Below are 25,564 nucleotides of genomic sequence, written 5' to 3'. Positions count from 1 at the left end.
CAAAATTATATTTAGCATATTAGCAAGGCATGTAGCATCACAAATCTATCCCTTTCCATAATTTTCCTTAGAAGAATAGCACGTGATGACCATCTCAGCCAAATGAACAATTATTTCATATAGCCAAAGAAGTTCCCCAAGATCAACCAACTCTATGCGGAGTTTTGACCATTAAATAGCAGAACACATTTCACATTCATATCAGCTTGATACTCGACATTTCCTACCATTTCATTTGTTAAATAACAGAAAAGGCAAAGGTTCAAAGGTTGAAACATCCTTAATACACATTATTAGGAATGAATATAACAATGTTATAAAGGTAACAGAAAAACATCGAGAAGCTCCAAGGCTAATAAGTTGTGACACAAAACGCTCTCATGACCTTTCAATGAAGTTTAACAGAAATTTCTAACCATATTCTATTGCAGAATATGATTAGATAACAAGAAGTACACTTATGGAATGGTTCTCTGGTAGAGAGGCAGTGCTCCCAAGGCCTCACGCTCTTCTCTCTCCCTCCTTACCTGCAATAAAGAAATAAAGTAAACTTTATCAAAACTGAAAACAAACGCTGAAACTCATCACAGTTGAAAAAAGACAAGTTATATATCTAAGCGAAACAATCATTGTAAAGCATGCCCAAATCAATTAGTAATAAGTACACTGCAATACTGCATAATGAGTAGAAAAAAGAAACCCATTACAGTTGGCTACCAAATCAAGAGCACCAAGAGAGTTTCATAGTATAGCAAGCATAAGAATTGAAAAGAAACCCATTCTAGCATACAGGTGTTTCGATTAACATGGGAAGATATTCAAATGCAAACGCCAGTCAAATGGAATTCTGAAAACAGTCTGATGATTTCTGCACCGCCCCGCCCCGCCCTGCCCCACCCCCCTGCAAGCTGAAGATCAGTTAAAACATATTTCATTCTCATACGACACCACTTTTTGCGGTCTCTCGTGACAAACGACTATCATGGAACAAATATGTATGCTCACTAGGAAAGCAGTGACAAAGAAACAAGCAGAGGCAGCTTATTATATTATTTTCTGTGTAATGCTAAGCACCTATCCCTTTTAAAAAAGAGTTGGTTATACTCTAGAAGAAACTTTGTCTTGGGAAAGTAAAAAGAACATTCAAATCATTCTGTCATGGGTAACCACATACATAAAGGATCTCTTTTAAACAGGTGAGCATATTTCTTTTCTTTCAAGGGCAAGAACCATAGTAGTTCTCATATTTTATACCATGATCTGATGCTATTATTATAAACTTCAATGCAAGTAGACAAATTACGACACAAATCAAAAGAATGTGTGCCTCCACTTTAGAATCCTTCTGAAGAAACCATACACAAGGCAAATGGCTGTTTTATCTAGAGGCCTACGACCATGTAATTTTGATCATCTCATGACCCAGTAGGAAACCACAACTGGATGATGACCTAAAAAACCCTGTTCATGCACCCAAGATTTTGTTTTATCAATAAAATCCATTTTCTCCCATTCAAGTTAGAAGCTAACATCAAATTACAAAACCCATTAAATGAGTCTCAAGTAGCAAGGAGCTACTAGACCACTCAAACGTGAACAACTCATGTTACAAGAGTGTTCTGATTACAAATAAAGCTAGGTTACATAGACACGCCATATTTTGAAAAAACTCCTTGTCGGATAGTATCCACATGTCCGTGTCGGACACATATTACATGTAATTTATCTCGAATTTTGATATTTTACCGTGTCCGACAATTCTTATCCGTGTCCGATACAGAGTGTCAATGTAACCTAGAAATAAAGCCATTAAATTCCACCCCCTTAAATGTCGCAGAAGCACAAACTCAATCATACAATGTCTCTAGGACCTTCTCCACAACTTTGTGCAAGGCCATCTCCTTTTGTTTGAAGATCCTCAAGTTTCTCTCCCTCCAAAGTTTCCAAACATATACACTTGGAAGATGACCCACTATCCAATTGGCTTTCGTCTAAGTGATCCCTCTATCCTTGATATGGGAAGGTGGTACCCAAGGTTTGATGAAGGAGGTGAAAAATATATGCCATACTTCGAATGCAAGTGAACAAGTCACAAAGTGATGATCCCCACTCTATTTTTCTCCCTTAGAAAGAGCGCAAAGGATTGAATGTTAATGCCTCTCCGGATTAGTTTGTCAATAGTTTCAATCCTTCCCAAATACGCTAACCAAAAAATAGGCAACATTGAAATGTTAATGATCACCTCTCCAACACCAAGTGCCTCCAAAGCAAACTTTTTAGCCAAAACTAAGTAGAAAGATTTCACCATGAACCCATCTTTCTCCACCCAAGTCCACCTCCCCAAAAGTACTCCCCTCTTGATAAATGGAAGCTAAGAAAGCCTCAAATCTATCCATCTCCTAATCAATTAATCTTCTTCTTAGTACAGTCCACACCACACCATTATTATCCATTTCCATATAATTCGACACCAATGTTTTTTTGTTGCTTACCAAATTTTAAATATCAAGAAATTGCTCTTTGTGTGGGTTAACCGATTAACCCCTACCCAAACATCCTCCCAAAAAGAAATAGTATCACATGTATCGGGCACAAAACAATTTTTTTATTTCCGTCCCTGGTCATGCCCCCAGACAAATCCAATAATGCAAAAAAAGAGAGAAAAGCATCTATCGCAGATTCGCAGAAAACAAATGCAGCTAGAATACTGTTTTTTTAATTGGTAAATATGATGTCGCAAAAATTCATCGATACCTAGTTATCTAAAAGTGCACAGATGGTTGAATTCTGACGGTGGGGCACAAATTTTCTAAAGTGCATCATCTTTTGATGAAACAACCTATTCTGGTTGTCTTTTATCCAGATAAAAATCAAGTACAGGTCATCTTACAACAATACTGATCTGACTCTTCAAAAAATTCAAGGCCTTGTGGAGGTGTTGGAACTGTTTGAGATTCTGAACATAATATTTTTATTTCTCCGGTAGTGCAGATACCAACACTATGGCTGAGGCAGTTGCCTCTTCTTAAATTTTCTCTAAACATATTTGCTATTTTTTGAGGGGCGAAATAGGCTGGAAGCCTCTTAGGCGATTGTTGATTGATATAATGGTTGCAAGAAGTGACCTTGGATTTTTTAAATTATTCAAGCAGATGTTGAACATGACAACAATTAGTTGGGCAGCTGTAGATTTGTCAATGATTATAACAAAGGAGACATGGTCTACAGTTATTAACTTAAGATAACTTATATACTAATTAATATAGATCTTACTGGCGAAAGCTTCAGTTTAATTGAATCTACACTTTAATTGAAACACAATTAAAAAACGACCTAAAAATCACTCTTTTATTGAATCTCTCAATCACAAATCACACACATAAACACAACTACTGAAACCCTAACTACAAGCCCGTTATTTAAAGTAAACCTAGAAAGCATAAACCAATAGGAACACGATATGTGCCCAACTAACTAACGAACTCGAACCATGGGCTTGGACTCAAGTAATGTTCTACATCACTCTCCCCAACCGAAAAAAATTCGTCATCGAATTTCTAATCAACAAAAACTTCAGGTAAAGAGAACCACGTCCACAAGCTTTAGAAAATCGGTCAATACCCCAACTGAAAGGAATCCGACCATGAATTTTTCCTTTGTAGCAGCTTTCCTGGCTTAAAATCAGTAATCCACAACATGCTCTTGCACACAGATTATGAAAACAATAACCAGAAAATGCACCCAAAAAAATCGGTACTAATAGCTCGTCTTGAAAGCTTGTAACTTCACCAACATATGTGACTTTCTTTAAGGAAATCCAAATCTGTAATCGTGCTTTTATGAAAAACAAATTACTTCGTTTGTCAAAGTGAGTCACAAAATTTTCCCAAATCGGATCTTCGTACTTATCAAAAAGAGACTTACCTTCATACCTATCAAAGATTGGTGGAGCGCCCAATAGGGAGGCTTTAACACCTGTCGACAGCTGAGCGGCGCCATCATTGAGGGGTACACCCTCACGTTCCTCATTGAGAGGAGGTTCCCTGCTGGTGTTATCTTTCATGCCAACTTTGTTCTCTTCGTTGTTTTCTGGATCTGTAGGCGCAAAAAGGTTCAGAAGAGGGATTGAATCATCAACCTGAGATGCATCATCAGTACTAGCTACTGAACCATTATTCTGTGGTGGTGGAGGTGGTTGTTACATCTCTCTTTGGACTAGAAACTTTGCTTCCATAAGATTATGGAACATCTGTGTCATGTTTTTCATGCTTTCTTCTAAACGAGACATACGAGTATCTATGAATGGAAGACAACCTCGAATTGCTTTGTTATTCACCATAATAACACAAAAAAATTTGACTTTTCAAGAAAAAAAATTCGCTGTGAACAGTAACCTGGGTGAACAGTGACGTGGTGAATAGTATCTGATGACCAGTGTTTCGTGAACAGTGTTTTTGGTGAACAGTATCGTGAATAGTAAACCCTGGAATTAATAAGCTCCGATACCAAATAATGTAGATCTTACTGACGTAAGCTTCAGTTTAATTGAATCTACACTTTAATTGAAACACAATTATAATACGACCTAAAAATCACTCTTTTATTGAATCTCTCAATCACAAATCACACACATAAACACAACTACTAAAACCCTAACTACAAGCCCATTATTTAAAGTAAACCTAGAAAGTATAAACCAATATGAACACGACATGTGTCCAACTAACTAATGGACTCGAACCATGGGCTTGGACTCAACTAATGTTCTACATCACTAATAGTCATTAAACATTAACAATGATTGCACAAAAGAACACTGAACAGCATTAGGACTCTTCAAACTCCAAACAAAGATCCATATTCTACCCAGTAAGTATTATTAAGAAGCAACTATATATATCAGGACAGTACTGCTAACATCTAACATATTCAATACCCAGACAAAATAACAAATAAATAAGTACGTAAGTTGTCCACAGAAATGAATTTATTCAGAAAGTTATAAGCAAGTGTACAATCTAAAGCTGTCAAAAACAGTAATGTAGCATAACTAAAAAGAACAAAAGAGATGCATAAGCAAAATGCACAAAAGCATACCGAAGTCAACATCTTAATTAGAATATAATTACGTAAAAATATATACAAAATTAAAAACCACATACAAGAGCCAACATATCGTGCAAATAGCTCCTAAATGGTGTCTGCCTTGCCTGTGAATAACAATACAAGAGAATTGCTTATCAGCTGAAACTTTAACTTAGACCAGACAAGAAAGACAAATAAAAACGACCCTTTTATATGTAGTCTAGATTAAAAATTAGACAAATAAATAAAAAGACAATAAAAATATACCTGCAAATCATCAGAAAGATACTCGTGCTTCATGGAAAGATCCATAGCACGCTTGAGGCGCTGATTCCTAGCATCAACAATTTCACGAGGAAGCCGAGCTAACGCTTCTTTGATATCCAGATCTTCCTTCTGGTCATACAGATCTTCAAATCGAAGCCCTAAAAAAAAACACACAACACCAATCCAATTAATCACATGTCTAAAAACCCTAAAAAAAACAAAAAAAAGCATACCGTAATGTTTGAGGCGACGGGAGACGGATTCTTTGTGCATGCGGGCGAGTGGGTTCTTTTCAGGTGAAAGCAATAAAGACATCAGCTTCGACATGGCTGCTCTCTCTTGTCAAACACTCTTCTCTTTTCTCAATCGAAAACCCAAATCATTTTCTTAAACTGGTTTTTTGTAACACTATTTATCGGTAAATATCTGGTATTTCAGGTTTATATTTGTATGGGCTATTTGTTTGGGCTCAAGTTACTTACTTCTTTGTGTGTTAGAGCATTTGCAATGCAAGTCATAGTTTTCCCCCCCTCTATCACCGCCACCTCATCACTTTTCACCCCCCTTTTCACCAACCCGGTGAAAAACAAGGTGAAGTTGTGCAATGCAGAGGTGATAAAAAATATTTCGGACGGGATGTTGGATTCCGTCTGGAGGTTTTTAATATGAGACGGAATGTAACATCCCGTCTGATATTTTATAACGAGACGGGATGTAACATCCCGGCCCGATAGCTCAATATCAATGTGACGAGCGCAGGGCTCCATTTTCACTTCATTTCCAGCCAAAATTCGATTTTGTAGCCTCCATTAACAACCTTTGAACACAAATTTCCATTCATAATGACTTCTCCACCCCCAACCCATCCCCACCAACCTCACCACATGAAGAGCATTCCCGATGGTTTGGAAATGTTAAAATTTCCAAAAAAAGGGCAAAAAGGATCGTCGTCGAGGACGCTGTGAATGTGGGCGAGGAGGACTAAATTGAACTTGGGTTTAATTTTCCACAGCGTTATTGAAATCGAGGACCACCCACCATTAGCGTCAACATCGGTCCGACACGAGCAAATCGAAGTGGCGGAATCTCAAGTAAGTTTTGATTTTTTTTTATGTTAATTATTATTATTTATGTTAGTTTATATCAAGTTTGTTGTTGTTTGAATTTGTCGTATTATTTTAGTTTGAATTTGTATTAGTTTATATTAGTTTATTTTAGTTTGAATTTGTCGTATTATTTTAGTTTGAATTTGTATTAGGTTATATTAGTTTATTTTAGTTTGAATTTGTCATTATTATTTTAAAAAAAAAAAATAGTTGTAATTATATCGTATTGCGGTTTGTTGAATGTAGGAAGTACACTTATGGAAAGTCGTTGTGCACTTTCAAATGTTGTGTCGTGGTGGCGTTGTATGAAATCAAAAACGGATCCTAATTTTGTCACGGTTACCGATATTATATCCGCCACACCATTTGGGAGTTTTTTGAATTCTAATTTGGGACAAAATGATCAGGCGTTGTTGTTTGGGATAGTTGAGCGGTGGTGGCCAACTACCCACACATTTCATTTCCCATGGGGTGAGCTTGGGATTACCCCTCTTGATTTCACAATGCTCACGGGTATCCCAATTGGTTATGGAGATGCCGTTCCTTTTGATGAAACTTTAGAGGTTTTTACTACGGCGATGAGTTTCTTTGAAGGTTTTGATTTGGTTGAAGATGATGAGCAAGACGAGTTTTTGAGATTATCGGCTGAGCAGTTTAAGGGAGGAGCTATAAATATGAGTTGGTTTACTTCGAGATATTTGAATAGACTCAAGGAGAAGTTCTAAAGACTATCATATTGGTGAGGAGTCGATCCACGAGTATATGCGTGCCTTCCTCTTCTACTTTGTTGGTGCGGTATTATTTGGATATGCTGATAGTTATTTTTACGATCGGGTGGATGGGCGCTGTCTCTCGCACGTGAGAGAGGATGTGGGATTATGACCGGGTCAATCCATCTTGGCATACCTTTACCTGGCTAGACCTCTCATGAGTTGAGACGAAAAGCCGCTAAAGGCAATTTCCAGCGGCTTTGTTTGGATTATACCGTAAGTCTTATTTATTAAGTTATTGTTTCATTTCATTTATTTATCTAATTATTAATGTTGACATGTTTATATATATATTGATATTGTATTTTATCTATTGATGACAAGATTGGTGGTACGAGCATTTTCGTGTGATGCATCCTGTGTTGAAGAGGTTGGAAGAGGATGAGACTCATGACCTGATTCCACGATTCAAGCATGGGGGCTTCATCGAGGCGAGAGGGGTATGGGGACCTATCACATAATATTCATAACACTCGCCGCCAGATTGAGCTTTTAGGAGCTAGTCGAATTGAGTGGCAACCCGGGCGAGTCCTTCATCTTTCTGACCCCCCTATGCGGATTTTCCCGATGTTCCAGAGAAAAATTGAGTACCGTAGACTATCATATATGTGTCATAGAGCAAGGTTTCTTTCTCGCTTAATGATACTTATAGGGTCAGTCACTGCATGGTACCTTGGGGACAGATGTTGGCGGCAAGTATCTGGAGAGATTGTTATACCTTACCCACCACCTATGGATATGACAGCCTCTGATATTCTTCCTGCTGTTCTTTCACACTATAGAGCAAACCCAAATGAGTGGCCAGACGCATCAGCTTTCAGTTTTACGGGCGACTATGACTTATATTGGAAGAGGGTTGGTCGAGGTCTCTTGCTAGGTGCGTTATACCGGGGCACCAATTTTGAAGGGGTTACTTCGGAGCATTGAGGCCCGACATTCATTTCCCAGGGAGGAGTGGAGTTGCCACAGTCACAGCCCAGGGTGTTTCATGATATTCAGATGCCGCAAAGAACTCCACAGATATTTGATGATGATGACCTTTAGCATTGGAGCATGATTACTTCCGGGGGCAAGATATGAGAATACCTATTCTACCAAAGAGATGCCGCAGTGGTAGCAGATTTGTCAGTACAGTTCGAGCAGTTAGCCGAGGTTAGTATGATTTGAATTTATTTATGATTTGTTATTATTAGTATTCACTATAACCCCTAACTTGCATTTGTTTTGTTAAACAGGATGAAGTAAGGTCAGAGCTCCTTAACTACAGCTCTCTCAGTTATGCCATGCGTGAGTCCTTCATGGAGTCCTCTCGTCGTAGTTTTGAGTGCTTACAAGAAGAACGTAATCGAACTTTGCAGCTTCAGAGACGTGTGCAAGAGTTGGAGAATGCTGGAAGTGGAGTACCTCAAGCTCAAGCTCAACCACAGAGGCGACAACAACGTAGGGGGGAGAGCTCTTCGACCGAGCCTTCTCGTAGGGGGAGGAGGTCTCAGTAGATATTTTTTTGTAGTTTGTAATAACTGTGCGCCATTACTTGTCTTATGGCGTTTGGGATTGTTGTTTGTAATGAATTTTTGATTAGCAGGTTTTTCTTTGATGATTTTTGGATATGAATATGTCATTAAACAAAGGAGGTTATGTCCAATTTTTTTTAGAAATTATAAGTTAGTTTTTTTACCGAGTTTCTGTGTTAGACTTGGGTGTTGTTCATGATTGTTGTTTGTCTTATTTATTATTTTCAAAGTATATTAGCAGGTTTTTGATATGAATATGTCAATAAAACAAATGAGGTTATGGCAAAAAAAAAATTAAAAATTTATAAGTTCGTATGTTTCCAAAAATGGAACATTCGTTTCGCTCGTTTCACATTCGTTTCACTCGTTTCATATTTGTTTCACTCATTTCCTGTTTTTGTTGAAACAGAAAATTTTTAGTTTGGAATATCACTCATTTTTGCACAAGGTGAAGTTCTGACAGGTTCTGACAGGAATAGTGTATGGGGATGCCGAGACGGAATGTAACATCCCGTCTGGGTTTTTTTGACCGAGACGGAATGTAACATCCCGTCTGGTTTTTAAGCCCTCCTCCCTGCACATTTTACTATTCCAAATAATGCAATTTTATGGAGGAATTATTGAGGGTACATTTGGATAGACATTTGGATACAATGTGTTGTCACTTGGAGAGTGAACAAAAATCTAATAAAATGTGTTGTCAATTGGTAAGTGGACCAAAATCGGAATTATTGAGGGTACATTTGGATAGACATTTGGATACAATGTGTTGTCACTCGGAGAGTGAACAAAAATCTAATAAAATGTGTTGTCAATTGGTAAGTGGACCAAAATCGGAATTATTGAGGGTACATTTGGATAGACATTTGGATACAATGTGTTGTCACTTGGAGAGTGAACAAAAATCTAATAAAATGTGTTGTCAATTGGTAAGTGGACCAAAATCGAAGTATCACATGTGACCTTATCATATGTGACCTTACCTTTCATATTTCGTTTTACTCTTCTTTCTTTTAGATCAAACAAACAACACAGCCATCTTCTTCCCCACAACCAAGCTAAAAATAGGAAAAATGTCTAGAGAAGAAAGAATTGCATATAACCAAAGGTTATGGGGAGGATCTAGTAGTAATAGTTCGTCTTCTGGTTTCACCGGGTCGTCTTCTGGTACTTCTACTGAAGATGACTACATGGAAAGAGTAAGAGATGAGCATAATGATATGATGAGGCGAAGGAGGAGGAGGAGGTTGCAGTTATTATCCACTGCTGGGGCATTAATGACTCAAGCAGCCATTGAAATTGAAGATGTGGATACAGACAAACGCGGTGGATCTGTGAAGGGCAGAGAGTACACGTTTAGAGATGGTGGTGATTTCAGTAAACAAAAGATAATGAGGGATTACTTCACAACACCTTGTAGGTGGCCTCCTCATAAGTTTAGATGAAGGTACATGATGACAAGAGAGCTTTTTATGTATATGTTGCATACTGTTGCATCATTCGACGATTACTTTAAAGACAAGGTGGATGGATTGGGTCGGCAAGCAATTTCTGGGTTACAAAAGGGACTAGCTGCAGTTGCACAATTAGCAACTGGTAGTTCTTCTGATTCAACGGATGAGTATTTACAAATTGGAGATTCCACAGCAAATGTATCTATGAAGCGTTGGTGCAAGGCAATTATCACGGCGTTTGAGGAAGAGTACTTGAGACAACCAAGTGAGGCGCATTAATCGCTAGGATATTAGCTGAAAATGCGGCAAGGGTTTTCCGGGGAATGCTTGGATCAAATCGACTGTATGCACTGGGTGTGGAAAATTGCCCAAGTGGATGGGCTGGAACACATGTAGGGTACAAGAAGGAACCAACTTTGATACTTGAAGCCGGTTGCAGACAAACATTGTTGGATCTGGCATTGCTTCTTCGGCCTACTACCAGGTTCGCATAATGACATTAACGTGCTTCATCGTTCTCATGTTTTTGAACCATTAGAGCAAGGTGAGGCTCCTGCTGTTGCATTTAATGTGAATGGTAATGACTATTATATGAGATATTATCTTGCTAATGGTATTTACCCAAAATGGGGCACATTTGTTCAAGCCATTCGTTATCCAAGAAATAAGCATGAAAAGATCTTTACTCAACGTCAAGAAGCTGCAAAAAAGGATGTTGAAAGGACGTTTGGAGTTTTGCAAGCACGATGGCATATTGTTAAGGCTCTGCAGCGTTGTCATAGTGTTGTTGTTCTTGGAGATATAATGAAGGCATGCATTATAATGCATAATATGATTGTTGAGAATGAGCGTGAAAGTGGAGTTTGGAATTGGAAAGGTCGAGGAAAGAAACAATACTGGCGCTCTTTCGGAAGATGATGGTTTTCATTTTGTCTATCAGATGATTGAAGCAAGAAATAAGATCAGAAATGAAGTTACACATACTAATCTTCAAAAGGACTTAGTTGAACATGTTTTTAATTGGACTGGCATTGAAGAAACAGCAGATCCGGTACCAATTTATGATCCAAATTGGTCGGATCCAGATGAGGGAGAAGGAGGCGAAATTTAAAATGGAAATGAAAATGTATTTCCTATGTATTTCCTAACGTGAACTATTAAGTTCCAACGTATTTCCTATGTATTTCCTAATGTATTTCCTATGTATTTCCTATGTAGTTCCTAATGTATTTCCTATGTAGTTCCTAATGTATTTCCTATGTAGTTCCTATGTATTTCCTAATGTATTTCCTATGTATTTCCTAATGTATTTCCTATGTAGTTCCAACGTATTTCCTATGTATTTCCTAATGTATTTCCTATGTAGTTCCAACGTATTTAATCAGTTGTATTTTAATGAACTATATTACAATGTATTTTAATTTTATTGGTAATTGTATTTCTATGAAAATAATTATATTGAATGAGAACATACATAGTGCATTAATTAAAAAAAAACAGTTAGATAAAAATACATAGTTCATTAATTAAAAATACAATGAAATTAAAATACATAGTGCATTAATTAAAAAGACAGTGAAATTAAAATACATAGTGCATTAATTAAAATACATAGTGCTTTAATTAAAATAAAATACTAGATAATTAAAATACATAAGCTTAGTTAGAGCTAGAACCACCTCTAGCCCTTCCCCATTCAGCACGTATTTTAGCTTGTTGTTGCTCGATTATAAAAGCGGTATCGGGATGGAGGACACTTGTATCGGTCGCTAAAATCTTAGCTTCATATTGCATCTTTTGAAGCCGATTTTTTTCCAATTGAACCTGATTTTTTTCTGCTTGAATCCGATTTTTTTCTTCTCTTGCCATCACAGTTCTTTAACCATATGCAAGTTCCCTTTCCCTAAGTTCTAAGCATTTTTGTGTTTCATTTGCATCCTGTGAAAATGTATCCTCTAAACGTGTAAAGTAACCCTCCAACATACCAATTGATTTTTCTTGGTTCCTTTTGGACTTGGCTTTCTTCGATCCAAGAGGGCGCTCCATTTCTTTTTGGACGCTCTATTTCTTGAGAACCCTCCAATTCAACTCCACCAATACTTGGTGAATTAGAAGTTGAATCTTCACCATCATTTTTGCGACCTTTTCCTTTGTGGGGCGGCTTGACCTTGCCTCAAAAAGCGTTACTCCACTTTGGATTATCCTTGAGTATAACGTAACAATGATCAAGTGAAAAAGCCGATTTTTTTCTTGTAGTTGGTACGTCATCCTTGCCTCGGACAAAAAAAAAAAAAATGGTGGTAATTAGACTAAAATAATCACTAGGACTAAGATAATTAAACTGCAATAATAATTAGACTAAGATAATAATTAGACTAAGACTAAAATGGAAATAATAAATACACTAAGATAATTAGGCGAAGACGGAAATAATTAGACTAAGACTAAGATAATTAATAAATTCCAAATTGACAACGTTGTAATTACCCGGCTTTGTATTGTTGTACCACTTGCATGTCGAGCCTCCACCGTGATTCACAATTGCAACAAATTTGTTCATCATTTTTGAAATATATTTCCACCTTCCGCTAATTGAATCGGAGACCTATCCGACCCCGTGCTTGATTGAACTCGTTTGTTACACGATTCCAAAATCCTTTTGCATTTTGGAAAGCACCAACAATAGAGTCTTCACTAATTTTTATCCAAGCAAGACATAGAGCTTGATCATCGGACATGCTAAAGTGAGCTCGCTTTTGCTTGAGTGCTACCACTTGCTTGAGATGCTTGAGTTGATGCCATTTGATATTTGGTTTTTAAGAACTGATTTTAAAGAAGAAGAAATATGAAGTTCTGATTGTTGGAAGTGTGAGTTGAAATGAAACAAATGTTGTATATATACCAAAGTTTTTTATTTTGACCGTTTTGACCGTTCGACTTTTTGATTTGTTGGTAAACTAGCCGTTAGGACTCCGGACGGGATGTTGGATTCCGTCTGGTGATTTTTGTAATCCAGACGGAATCCAACATCCCGTCCGAAGTTAACAAGTCAGTGAAAAACTCGGTGGAAGGTTTCACCTCGTTTTGAATTGGGGAAAATTATCACCTTCATTATCACCCTGCATTGCACAGCAGTTTTGGACCCAAGTAGGTGATAGTTTTCACTACCCCCTCTCTATCACCTGCATTGCAAATGCTCTTAGGGGCCATTTGTTTTTGCCTCTTATAAGACATTGATGTATTATAACCTCTTATAAGATGTGGCTCAGTGATTTTTGACATTTTTTTGGTTTGTTTTTTGCCTCTTATAAGAGGCATTCTACTAGAAATGTCTATAAGAGGCATAATTTCTGTAAGTACCAAAATTAGATCTACTACAATTTTGTAAGTCTTGTAAGTTGGAAAAAGACACAAACGCCCCAAACACACTACCCTTTGCCCTCGTTCTCTTCTGCCTTCTCTCAAAACTCATTTCTTCCTAACCCAAGCCGCAACACCCATTGCCTCAATTTCTGCTCCACCGTGCGTGCGCTGCTGCTGCTCCACCGTGCGCTCGTTGCTGCTGTTCTGCCACCAATCACGAGCTCATTTCTGTTGTTACTGCCACCGTAAGTATCTCTAGATCACCACTTGTTTTCTTTTCGTGGTGTTAAGATTAATTTCAACAATCCTATCGAGGTAGTGAATGATAAGATTGGGTTTTGGTTAATTTCTATCAGCTATCTTAATATATGATAAGATTAATTTCTGTTTGTGAAGATCATTTTGCACACGGTAGTGAAGAACACTTCAGCTGTTACCTTAATATATGTCAGCCCTCGGTGGCTCGGTTAAAGCTTAAACTTCATAGTGACGTTGGAAAGTTAACCGGTTTTCATCATCCGAAAATGAAATCAGCCCACAATTATCATTTTGCTTTTGTAGATAGCTGGATTTGACAAATAGAAATATATTTTGTTGCTAGTTTCTTGATCCTATTATGATATTTGAAATAGTATGAGTTTATCCACTTCATTTATATCCACTTCAGTGAGGTTGGGTTTTGGTTCTTTTTGGAAATGGTAATTTGGGTATTGTTTATTTGATGTGTATTGAAGATAAATAATTGTTGGCTTGCCTTGAATGTGTCCTCTAAGTTCCCGCAATTGTTGGCTTGCATTAGTGTACTCATTTTCCTGCATTCTGTTATCCAGTCATAGCCATTTTTTTAACAGGGAGAAACAACAATATTTCAGTTTGATTTCATGAGTCATCTTATCTTCTCAAATGTGTAGAGAAGTTTGAACTTTGAACTACTTAAGACTGTTCACGGATAAAAGCTTAATAAGCTGCAATGCTTTCTTCGATATAAACGGACAATAGCTTTGTAGCTTCAGCGTCATTTTGACTTGAGAAGTCCTTGATGAACTGCTTGTTTATCCTAAGTGCCTTTACTCTTATGGAGGTGTAATTGCTTAGAGAGAAGATTCTTAAAAGTGGAGTCTGCTCATTGTGCAAGCAAACATATTGCCAAGTGTCTTGTCAACATAAGCTGCCACCAATGTGTCTTTTGTACTCCTCAAAGATATCTTGAGAAGCTCCTGCAACCTAATATTTGCTAGTCATCCTCACTCGGTTGACAAAGAAATTTGGAGCTAGCATGCGGTCGACTAGAGCTATTTGTTCATGGAAATGTCGGTGACCCGATTGTGAAACGCAGCGGGCGACCTCATTTCTTAACAAATTGTTTATTAAAGTAGGCATGCCGGCATTAAGATTTTAATTTATAGTGGCATATATAAATTTTAGGGAAGACAATAGGTTGGACTTGTGCGTAAGATCCAAGTTGGTATATATCGCTTGAGTTGATTTCACGATTTGTATCAATATATTCCTAATATAATATCTTTGAATAATTTAATTGGATTGATCGTAAATCCATTACATAATGAAAATGCCTGATAAGTTGATTTGTGTAGTAATGGTGTTGATTTTTTTTTAGCAAACTGTGATTAATAAATTAACCTTTTTTGGATTCAAATTTATAAGGCAGTCCAAATTTGGTTTCTACTTTCTATAGATACAAGTATAGTGTAAAAGAGGTGTTAATTGGTTTGGGGACGAGCTTAACAAAAATACCAACATGAGCCCTATTCCGGTGGCTCGGTTATGCTTATAAACTAATGCTTATAAATAAGCAGTTATTTCACTTATGCATTGTTATTTAGATTTTCTAAGTGCTAAAATAATCTAATGAACTGTTTTTCTTTTTTGTTTTTTTTAAGGTACTTGCTTGTTTACATTAGAACATATATATCATGGCTAATAATGTCGACAATGCGGCTGAGGGCAATACTGAGGGTAGTACTGAGAGTAGCGCGGCCAAGGTTCACCATGTATTTACCAATGTCCCTGGATTAGCTCAAGCTTTCCTAGACTTGTGTTTGGAAGAAGTTACGAAAGAGGGTTACCAAGGTTCATCCCTAAAACCTATTAGCTGGAAACGCGTAAGGGATACCTTGAATGATAAGTTTAAGTTAAACTTTGAGCAAAAGGCTTTCAAAAATAGGTGGGATGCGCAGAAAAAGAAGTATGTGGCTTGGAGGAATTGTGTTGGCAAGAGTGGTCGAGGAATCAATTTTGCACTTGGGAGTATTAATTGGCCAGAAGAAGTTTGGGCTGATGTTCTTCAGGCAAGTGCTATTATATTGTATAATTTGTTTTGTAGTAATTCAAATTTGTTTTTATTTTTGTGCTAATTATGTTATTGAATTATTTTGTTTGGTCCAAATTAATATAGAGGAACCCGACTGCTATAATCTATAAGAAGAAGCCTATGAGTACTGCAGAAGAGTTGTACAAGTTGTTTGAGGGCACTTTGGCGACGGGGGATGCTGCTTATGCTACTGGGGAGGTTGGGTTGCCAGATGATCATGTGGTGATTGATGACGATGATTCAAATATGGTGAATGATGATACCATTCCAATTCCAGACCCAGATGTGGAGGTAACTGATTCCTATTGGGATAATGTACACATCAATACTCCTCCTGTTAGCGCACAACCTAGCACCCCCCACTTTGAACAAGGTGGAACTAGTAGTGTTGCTAGTGATGGTTCAAAAAAGAAGAGGAAGAAGGTAGTTGATGAAGAGGAATCTGATGGTGTGCAAGAGTTAATTGGTGTGGTGAAGAATCTAGTGACACATATGGAGCTTGAAAGGATTGAAGTGAAGAAGAACATGGAGTCCTATTCTATGTCTATATGCATGGGTATTCTGAATTATCTAAAAGAAAATGAGCAGATGACTATGGATGTGTATATGGGTGCAATGGTGAAACTTGCTGCAAATAAGGAGTTTAGGAAAGCCTTAGTTGAATTGGAGGATATGGAGGATAAGAAGATTTTTCTCACGGGATTGGTTAGCATGGGAGTTTAACTTGGTGGGGATGTTTTAAAACATACTCGGTCTACTTTTTTTATTATGTTGTAATGTGATACTTAATTAGTTATGCATATGACAATGCATTATCATTTAAGTGGTTATGAAATCTACTTTTTTTATTATGTTGTAATGTGATATTTAATTAGTTATGCATATGACAATGCATTATCATTTAAGTGGTTATGAAATTAGACGTGAATTGGTACTATGTAATGGTATGCAAAGCAGGGTTAAATTTGTCAAATAACCATCTATAAGATGTTGTATGTTTGTTTTTTCTTTTTCTGCAAGTGCTTATAAGAGGAACTTAAAATAAAAAACAAACCAGTTTATAAGACCCACTTATAAGACCCTCTTATAACTTAAACCAAAAAAACAAATAGGTCCTTAGTGTGTACAAGTGATTCTCAGACGAGAGATGAAAATAGGAAGGCTGAGAGTCCATTGGAGCATTCCCAATGCAAGTGTTTTTCACCTCCACGTAGGTTTAATTTCCCCTTTTTGTTACTGTTTTGGTAAAAAGTAAGGTGAGGGTTCCAATGCAGAGATGACTTTGAATCTTGGACAAGATATTTGATTCCGTTTGAATGTAAAAATCGAAAAAACATGCCGGACAGAATCTCTTTCCCTACTAGTCGTTTTCATTCTGTTTTTTATTTCAATGTAAACAAGTCTTTAACTGATAATTTAAAGAGTGAGGTCACCTAGTAACAGTCAATAGTATACATACCAAGAAGATTCTTCTTTTTTTTGAAGGACTTATGAAGTCAATTGGTGAAGCTTCTCTTATATTACAAATGGACAAGATGAGAAGTGGAAGACCAATTCGTCTTAGCTTCTCTATGTATTGGCTTTCTGCAGGGAACAGTCTAAAGAACAAAATTTCTTCCAAGACAAGCTAGTTTGAGGGGCAACAATTATCCATTCATAACCATTTAATTTATGCTACCCATCTCCAAGAAGGTAATTCCTCTCTCAGCCGCATTATATTATGTCACACCTCTTCTCTACACACACACATCAGGGATGTCTTGTTGAGAATCTGCAAAAGTGAACAAAAAAGATTTAATTTGATTCTGGTTACTTTTTTGTATATCTAAAATGCGAGGATCTAATAAATCTATCTATTATTTCCTGTCACTTTGTATATTTATATATACTCAGCGTATTCTTAACTTTAGGCAGTTAAGAAGGAAGAACTCCATTTATTTGTGGAGGATGTACAAGGAACTGAATATGTAAGATCTTGAGGCTGTGGTCTATCTTAAACCATAACCTTTTCATTAATAACGAAATGAGGGAGGAGTGTGTGTGTGTGTAACTGCACCACTTTTCTCTACTAAATGTCTAAATCATCTTGGGGCGAATTCAGTTTGATTTTTCTGGCCCAATAATTATTGTGCTTATTAATTGATGTTATACTGTAGACGCTGTTTTACTATTTTCTTTTCCCCCACAATTGCAATTTCAAGGTCCACTAAAATGGGAGAGGAACTAAACGGGCTAAACCATATTTCGATTACAATCGATAATAATGAAGTCTACAATGAAAATACCTTTACAAATGAAGACTTGTTTCACCGTATCAGAGGGAAGATCCATCCTATTCCTTCCTCCCAATGCTGCATCTATAGAATCCTAGAATGCCTACGTATACTTTCAGAAGAAGCTTACGTACCTAAGATTGTCTCAATCGGCCCATTCCACTGTGACAAAGAATGCTTAAAGGCCATGGAAGAGCAGAAGAATTGGTATTTGCATGCCCTTCTATACCGAACGTCAGCACCAAAAGAATGCTTGAAGGACTTTCTCAAGGCCATCCAGGCAATGGAGGTACAAATTCGTGCTTGTTATGCAGAGCCCATTGGCCTCTCTAGTAATGAATTTGTGGAAATGATATTACTTGATGCTTGTTTTATCATTGAGCTATTCTATAACTATGGAAGGGTGGAGTTGAGAGACAACAATGATCCAATATATGTTACAAGTTGGATGCTTAGTAGTTTGAAGCACGACATCATACTACTCGAAAACCAACTTCCTTTCTTCGTTCTTGAGCAATTGTTTGACATGATTAGAGAATCAAGAGGTGGCGATCTTTTCCTTCAAGAATACGTGCAGTACTTCTTTCGTGACGTACTACCTCCTGTTATTACGCAACCACTTCTTTCAGTTTACTGGGCAAATGGAGGTAGTAGATTATGCGTATGATATGGGGATCAACTTATCGAATCTGCAACAGAACTTTTTTTTTTCTCAGTAAGCAAAAATTTGTATTGATGAAAAGTGGTTGGGGAGGGGGGCGAGTACACGAGGAGTTACTTACATTCTACGCACAAAGTAGCACTATAAGAACTTAACAAAACCTATAATAAACATGCTCTGGAACCTCCCATAGTCCCATTTGGTTATCCATGAGGGTTTTACAATAAAAATAACTTGATCATTGTCTTGCAAACTGACTGAGTACTTTGCTAATTGATCTGCTGTGAAATTGGCTTATCTCCAAATTGGAGTCAATTTGCAGTAGTCTAAGAGTTCTATGCATCTCTGCTATCTCTGCTTCATACACCAAGGTACACTTGAAGTTCTAAAAGCATTAACTGCAGATGTCGAGTCTAACTCCACCCAGACCTTCCTCCAATTTCTCTTAATAGCATACTCCACCGTTTCTAAAATTGCTAAACATTCAGCTATGAAATTCGTCTGATGCCCAATATTCCTGCAAAGAAATGCTAGGAACACACATTCATAATTTCTAAAGGGCTGAAGGGCCAGGATTACCACAAGAAGCCCCATCGACATTAACTTTTATGATGTCACCCTCGGGTGGGTACCATTTGCAATCCTTGATCCTAGGTGCCCTCCGTGGCTTGTCTTGCAAACCCCAATTCTTCAAGATACGAGACTCACTACCCCCTCTTTTCATCTAACCTGTAGCAAGGTAGTAAGAGAAATGGATATTAGTCCTCAATTGTACTTTTCTTTGACATAGACTCAGTTGTTCCCCTTCAAAGATGCATTGATTTCTACTTCTTCAGTTGATGACCATGCCTGCTAATACCACTGACACCCACAACTGCTTAACGAGAGAACCGCTTCTTCTATGTAACCTGAGTGCTTATAAAAAATTTGCAAAATTGTCGTTACATCCAAACTGAAATCCAGCCCATTCCCATAACTTCTTTGCCTTTGTACAATCCCACAAAATATGTTGGAGTGTATCAGCCGCATTACATCCCATGTAGCATCTGGAAACTAATTTAACACCTCTTTTTTGGAGAGACTCATCAGTAGCAGCACAGTTCCTCAATAACTTCCAAGCAGTACCTGAGATCTTGGTTGCAACCAATTGTGCCACAAATGTTTGCACCACCAAGAGCCTGATGCTTTCCTTCTAATTGACTCAAATGCAGATTGAACCGAAAATTGATCTTGTTGGTCAGGCTTCTAGATCGCATGGTTTGCCCCATTGATAATAGGCAGCTGATTTAAGTTAAAACCTGCAATCATAAGAATGTCTTGAAGAGATCGAGGGATATACCATGCCCCATCAGAGATAATACTGCTAACCTTAGCTCTACAACCCTTAAGAACCTCTGGTTGTAATTGTAGCCTCTGTTGAATTGATCGGTCCCCGATCCAACAGTCTCTCTATAGATCTACCTTCTCACCTAAACCCAAAATCCACTGAGCCTTGCAAGAAACTTCAGGCAAAGCCCACTTAATTCATGGCCATATAGTAGACTTTGCATAGTAGTTTATCTGTTGGGTATTGTGAACCTGAAATCTTATAGTCCCACATGGGAGAAGAAATGAGTTCATCTATCATGGATTGATAAAGTGGGAAGCTCACTAACTAGTACCGAGGCCTTTTCGGATAAAAACCCCACACCCATGGCCAAGATGTGACCCAAGCCCAATGGGTGGTTAAGTGGGGGACAATATCGGTACTAAGTTATCCCATGGGCATGAAGGCCCGAGGTCAGGCTGTGTACCAGGCCCTAACAAATGGTATCAGAGCTGATGGTTCGGCTCGGACAAATGGCACAGATCATGTAGAATTTGAAGATGAAGTCATTCAAGGTAGAGCTGCCAAACGATGGCGCAACTCAGATGGAGTTGCGCCCCTGTACATTATGGCGCTCTTGGAAGTTGTGGATGCTCGAGAGAGTGTACCTCGAGTGGAATCCAACGACATGGAATGATCTTCGAGGTGGAGCTAATCCTCTCAACACCTACAAAGTCTGGCATGATATCGTGCAATGATGATGAACAAATGAAGATCCTTGGATTTTGGTTCAAGGTGGAGATTGTTAGGTATTGTGAACCTGAAATCTTATAGTCCCACATGGGAGAAGAAATGAGTTCATCATGGGTTGATAAAGTGGGAACCTCACTAACTAGTACCGAGGTCTTTTCGGATAAAAACCCCACACCCATGGCCAAGATGTGGCCCAAGCCCAATGGGTGGTTAAGTGGGGGACAATAGCGATACTAAGTTATCCCATGGGTATGAAGGCCCGAGGTCAGGTTGTGTGCCAAGCCCTATCATTATCAACTCCCATCTCTAGTAAAGAACTTCTTTCTCATGAAAACAGCGTAATCATCATCATTAAACCTTATATGCCAAGTTAATTTCATTAACAAAGCCAAATTTAACTCCTTCAATCTTCTGATACCAAGACCACCCTCTTTCTGAGGTTTGCAAACTTTTCCCCACGAGGTTGTCACTAGTCTTTTCGTAGCTGAATTGCCCGTCCAGAGAAAATTCCTTAACAGTTCTTCAGTTTCTTTTTTAATGCTTACATGCCACTTGTAGACTCCCATGTTGTACACCGGAATACTAGATAGGACCGACTTTATGAGAACACCGTACTCCTCCCTTGAAAGGATAATAATTTTCCTCTCTAACCCGTAATCCTCTTTTTAATCTTGTCTAGCAGGGGAGCTAACACAACTCTAGTAACCTTACCTTTGATCAACGGCACCCCCAGATATTTCTCGGGTAAAGCTCCCACTTGAATATTAAAAATATGTTGCAAGTAATGTCTTTTTTCCATATTCATACCCTCAACAAACATCCTACTCTTATTCTTGTCCATCCTTTGACCCGAAGAAGTTTGATATCTCTCCAAAAGTTCAGCTATGTTGGTCACACTTCTAGCATCCCTTTTGCTAAAAATAATGACATCATTTGCATACAAAAAGTGAGTAGGGCTAGCAGTCCCTTTAACCTAAGCCTGTCACCCTTAATATGTTGAGACCCCTGCTCAAAGAGTCCTATGCTAGCGCAAACAACAACGGGGAAAGAGGATCCCCCTGCCTTAAACCTCTTTTTGGAGCTATAAACCCAATAGGACCTCCATTCAACAAAATAGACAACCTAGCTGTGCTAAGGAGAGCTAGAATTAGCCTATTCCATTTTTCTGAAAACCCAAATCTTTTCAAAACCTCGAACAAGAAATCCCAAATCTTGGAAATGCTGGGATGAGATTTGTAGCATCACATTTTGCTGATAGTCTGTTGGATATCACTTTAAGTGAAGATGGGGTGTTTAAAATCCCTCTTTTCTTTTTTGAGGAGACTGTTAGTTGTCTTCTTGGAAATCTGATTGCTTTGGAGCAATTTGATAATGATTATGCGTCATTAGTCTCATCATATATTGTCCTTCTTGATAGCCTTATCAGCTCCCATAAGGATGTCAGATTACTCCGCCGAGAAGGAATTATGGACAGCTTTCTGCGTGATGATGAACAAGTTCTTCTTTTCATAAAAAAGATTAGCAAGGGTGTCATATTTGTTGGAATCTCTAGGAGTATTTCTAAATACTAGTTTCGGTGTCTAGTTGGTTTCTTCTTATCTGTTGGTGAAACCGACTTAGAGTTTGAGGATGAGTCTTTATCTCTTTAGAGTTTGAGGATGATGACGAGTCTTTATCTCTTTAGAGTTTGAGGATGAGTCTTTATCTCTTAGAGTTTGAAATCGACTTAGAGTGGAAGTGTGAGTTCTTATCCTATCTGGAACTGACCACCTTACCTCTATAAATATAAGACCTTGCGTCCATATAGAGTATCCCCATAAAACAGCAACTCACACCTTCAGAGAAACAGAACTCAACCCCATCCTATTCTTCTTCTCTTCTTACTGTCAGCCTCCAGAGAGAGTTATACTGCCGTTCTAGAGGGTAGTTTGTTCTAGTGCAAAGTCAAACTACTGTTAACCATTGAATCCTGTGAAGAAGACGCCACTGCTGCCTTTCTGCACCATTGGAAGGGGCAAAATCTTTCCTTAAGGACAGCCTAATCCGCGCCTTAGTTATTACCTGTTACTTCTGTCCTTGTCTCTCATTGTTTTCTTTATTCGGGTACAACAATATTTTCAAAGTTTTATTTTGCCGAGCTATGTCAACAAGTGAATGCATATTATCAAACTGATTGGCGCAGATTTAGAGCGGACTTGAAGCGTAAGTATATCAATACCTTGAAGAGTGATTATTTCAACACTCCATGGGCATTTATTTCCTTTGTTGCTGCCGCTTTGCTGCTAATTCTCACCATCTTACAGGCCTTATTCACTATTCTTTCTTAAGTTTTGTACTGTTGATTTTTATTTAATATAAAAAATTAAATTATGGGGAAGAACTATATAAAAAATTATGGGGAAGAACAAGGAAATGTAATGTAATCCCTACTTATTTATTTATCGCAAGCTAAGTTATAGTTTATACTTTATACATAGTGACTCGCCGTAGTATTGCCTTTGGGCTAAGGGATTATCTCCTTGAATTAGAGCCACACTAAAATAGTAACCGTCCAAAAAGACACTCGAATGGGTGTGTGTTTTCCAACTAAAAGGTGGAGGCAAACCAAACAAACCCAAAAACGAGGGAAAAAACTTATGATCCCGCCAAAATTAACAAGTCTTCTCTTTTAGTTTTGTTTTTGATAATAATGGAACTGGTAGTTCCTCCTTTTTGTGTGATGAAAGCAATAGTTCTATCAGTGGTGTCGGATTTTTTGAAGATGCTTTTATACAAAAGACAGTGCATATATACTGTTACATATTCCCAAGATGAGAATATACAACTTTTGTTGACACAAATCTCAATTCATGTTATATTATTCTTAACAGCGATTGTTGCAAAACCAATTTAAATCTCAAATTTCATCTAAACCAGGTTAATTTATTATGTACCGCCAAATCGACGACAAGCTCAGACTGCTTTTTTTTCCCCTCTTCTCTAAATACTATGTAGACTGGCGTCATCTGACTACTTTGGTTGTATTAGCCTCTTGATATATCCCAATATCTACTTTGACGCAAGGCCCAAAATATCGCCGATATATCTGATATATCGCCGATATATCTCGGTAAATTAGTACACCGATATCGATATTTTCGACATATATCTACCGAATATTGAACCCCTTTTTTTCCGATATATATCAGAATTTCCGATATGAAACTTTATATCGCCGATATAATCGATATTTCTGATATAATCGATATATATCGATTGACTTTTTGACCATTTTTTAATATAAATCCGATATTTTCAATATATTTCCGATATTTCCGATATATCCAATATTTTTGATATTTTAAATAGTTTGGACTGGTCACAAAAAAAATGGATATATCCGATATATCCAATATATATCGGTTTTTGGGTACACCAATATATGAACCGATATCGAAATTTTGGGCCTTGCTTTGACGGTTGTTAGAGAGTGCGCTCTAACGGCAGGAGAGAATAGGCTCTCCTCATTTGGAGTCATTGCCTCATACTAAGTGAAGGCCACAGCGATGCAAGACGTGAGGGGAACAATTGTATCAACAGTCTCAAGCGTGCAGTCTCATCCAACCTGTGTCCTTTTGCTGTTGTGTTGGAAGTTGGGACAATAAAACTGTTAGAATCTCAGTGCCAAAGGAAATGGTTAGAAAGAATGAAGTTCAGGCTTTTTGGTATTCTTAATTGTCCATCAAGTCATCAACACTACGAGGGAGTGGTATTCTCATTTAAGAATATCAGGCATGTGTCCAGCATAACAGAAATACCATACCAACCTCATGTCGTCCTCCGAACTAGTTTTATAGCGACTCACATCATCAACTCGCATACCCGATCTACTTGATCGCTCCAAAATAGCTCAACTCGCACACTCTTAAGCAGAACGTTCCATATAATGGCATCATCCATCATCTAGATGCAATCATTACCAAAGCCATACTTACACAATCCATTACCGCAAAATACGAACCACTGTAATCACTCATTATCATTACGGAATTCCTACCAACACCATCCATACACTCCTTCTCAATCTCAACCATACATCTATGCTTGTTAGTGCACGTGTTGTGTGGATCCTCATGTCAACAACTATAAATACTCCCTGTATGAACTACGCCAGACCTGATTCTACTCTCCCCCCAGAAGTGAGAGCTAGATACGTAAGCAGTTCGTTACAAACGAACTCGGTCTTTCCAATCTACAAACCCCTTCTCCTCCACCTTAAATACATTTATAAAGCCCAGACTAATTCAAACCTTTACATTGGTTTGATTACAAGTTTTGAAACTATTGAACTGCCACCTACGTGGAAACCAGTTCGTTTTGTATCTTTGCAACTATAAAGAAAGACAAACTGCCCAGGCAAGCCCAGGACACCAGTTCTATTGTTATACAATCAATTAAAAGCTGAAACCAGGAACGATAATTCAAACATAACCGCACAACTTGTACCAAGGAAGAAGACATATAGAAACAAGGCTCAAGCATCAGGAGTAATGTGCTTATCGTCAACAGGCGCATCAGCTTGCTCCGCAGGAGCAGCACTGGCCGATGGAACGTTACTCACATCTCCTTGCATGACAAGCACATTTGTACCCATAGCCCCACGATCGCGCTCTTCTTTCAACTCAAAGTACATCTCCTCCA

The 25,564-nt window shown here is 37.9% G+C and overlaps 3 protein-coding genes and 2 long non-coding RNA genes across 5 annotated transcripts; 3 read left to right on the top strand and 2 right to left on the bottom strand.

Annotated features, from left to right (window-relative positions):
* Nucleotides 1-219: 219 nt before the first annotated feature.
* On the bottom strand, nucleotides 220-5,764 carry LOC147497963 (cytochrome b-c1 complex subunit 7-2, mitochondrial-like). Its single transcript, XM_086560199.1, has 4 exons — nucleotides 5,586-5,764; nucleotides 5,353-5,510; nucleotides 5,163-5,210; nucleotides 220-527 (listed from the first exon to the last, which is right to left on the bottom strand). Exons 1-4 carry the CDS (start codon nucleotides 5,677-5,679, stop codon nucleotides 459-461), a joined length of 369 nt encoding a protein of 122 aa, XP_086416325.1. The 5' UTR covers nucleotides 5,680-5,764; the 3' UTR covers nucleotides 220-458.
* LOC147497964 (uncharacterized) lies at nucleotides 3,322-4,095 on the bottom strand. Its single transcript, XR_015195338.1, has 2 exons — nucleotides 3,925-4,095; nucleotides 3,322-3,823 (listed from the first exon to the last, which is right to left on the bottom strand). It is a non-coding gene; the product is annotated as an uncharacterized LOC147497964 (long non-coding RNA).
* Nucleotides 5,765-7,552: 1,788 nt separating the features above from the next.
* LOC147497962 (uncharacterized) lies at nucleotides 7,553-9,043 on the top strand. Its single transcript, XR_015194176.1, has 2 exons — nucleotides 7,553-8,380; nucleotides 8,464-9,043. It is a non-coding gene; the product is annotated as an uncharacterized LOC147497962 (long non-coding RNA).
* A 4,629-nt stretch (nucleotides 9,044-13,672) lies between these two features.
* On the top strand, nucleotides 13,673-16,739 carry LOC147497961 (uncharacterized). The gene is made up of 3 exons (XM_086560198.1): nucleotides 13,673-13,804; nucleotides 15,461-15,868; nucleotides 15,976-16,739. The coding sequence occupies exons 2-3, from the start codon at nucleotides 15,494-15,496 to the stop codon at nucleotides 16,612-16,614; spliced, it is 1,014 nt and encodes a 337-aa protein (XP_086416324.1). The 5' UTR covers nucleotides 13,673-13,804; nucleotides 15,461-15,493; the 3' UTR covers nucleotides 16,615-16,739.
* An 837-nt stretch (nucleotides 16,740-17,576) lies between these two features.
* On the top strand, nucleotides 17,577-23,226 carry LOC147497960 (UPF0481 protein At3g47200-like). The gene is made up of 4 exons (XM_086560812.1): nucleotides 17,577-18,825; nucleotides 20,598-20,752; nucleotides 22,143-22,380; nucleotides 22,981-23,226. The coding sequence occupies exons 1-4, from the start codon at nucleotides 18,034-18,036 to the stop codon at nucleotides 23,209-23,211; spliced, it is 1,416 nt and encodes a 471-aa protein (XP_086416938.1). The 5' UTR covers nucleotides 17,577-18,033; the 3' UTR covers nucleotides 23,212-23,226.
* The last annotated feature ends 2,338 nt before the right edge of the window (nucleotides 23,227-25,564 follow it).

This window comes from Coptis chinensis, chromosome 5 (genome assembly GCF_015680905.1).
Source record: "Coptis chinensis isolate HL-2020 chromosome 5, ASM1568090v1, whole genome shotgun sequence".
In the NCBI taxonomy this organism is placed as follows: Eukaryota; Viridiplantae; Streptophyta; class Magnoliopsida; order Ranunculales; family Ranunculaceae; genus Coptis; species Coptis chinensis.
Note: the sequence above shows the minus strand (reverse complement) of the source record. Positions and strands in the feature narration are given on the sequence as shown.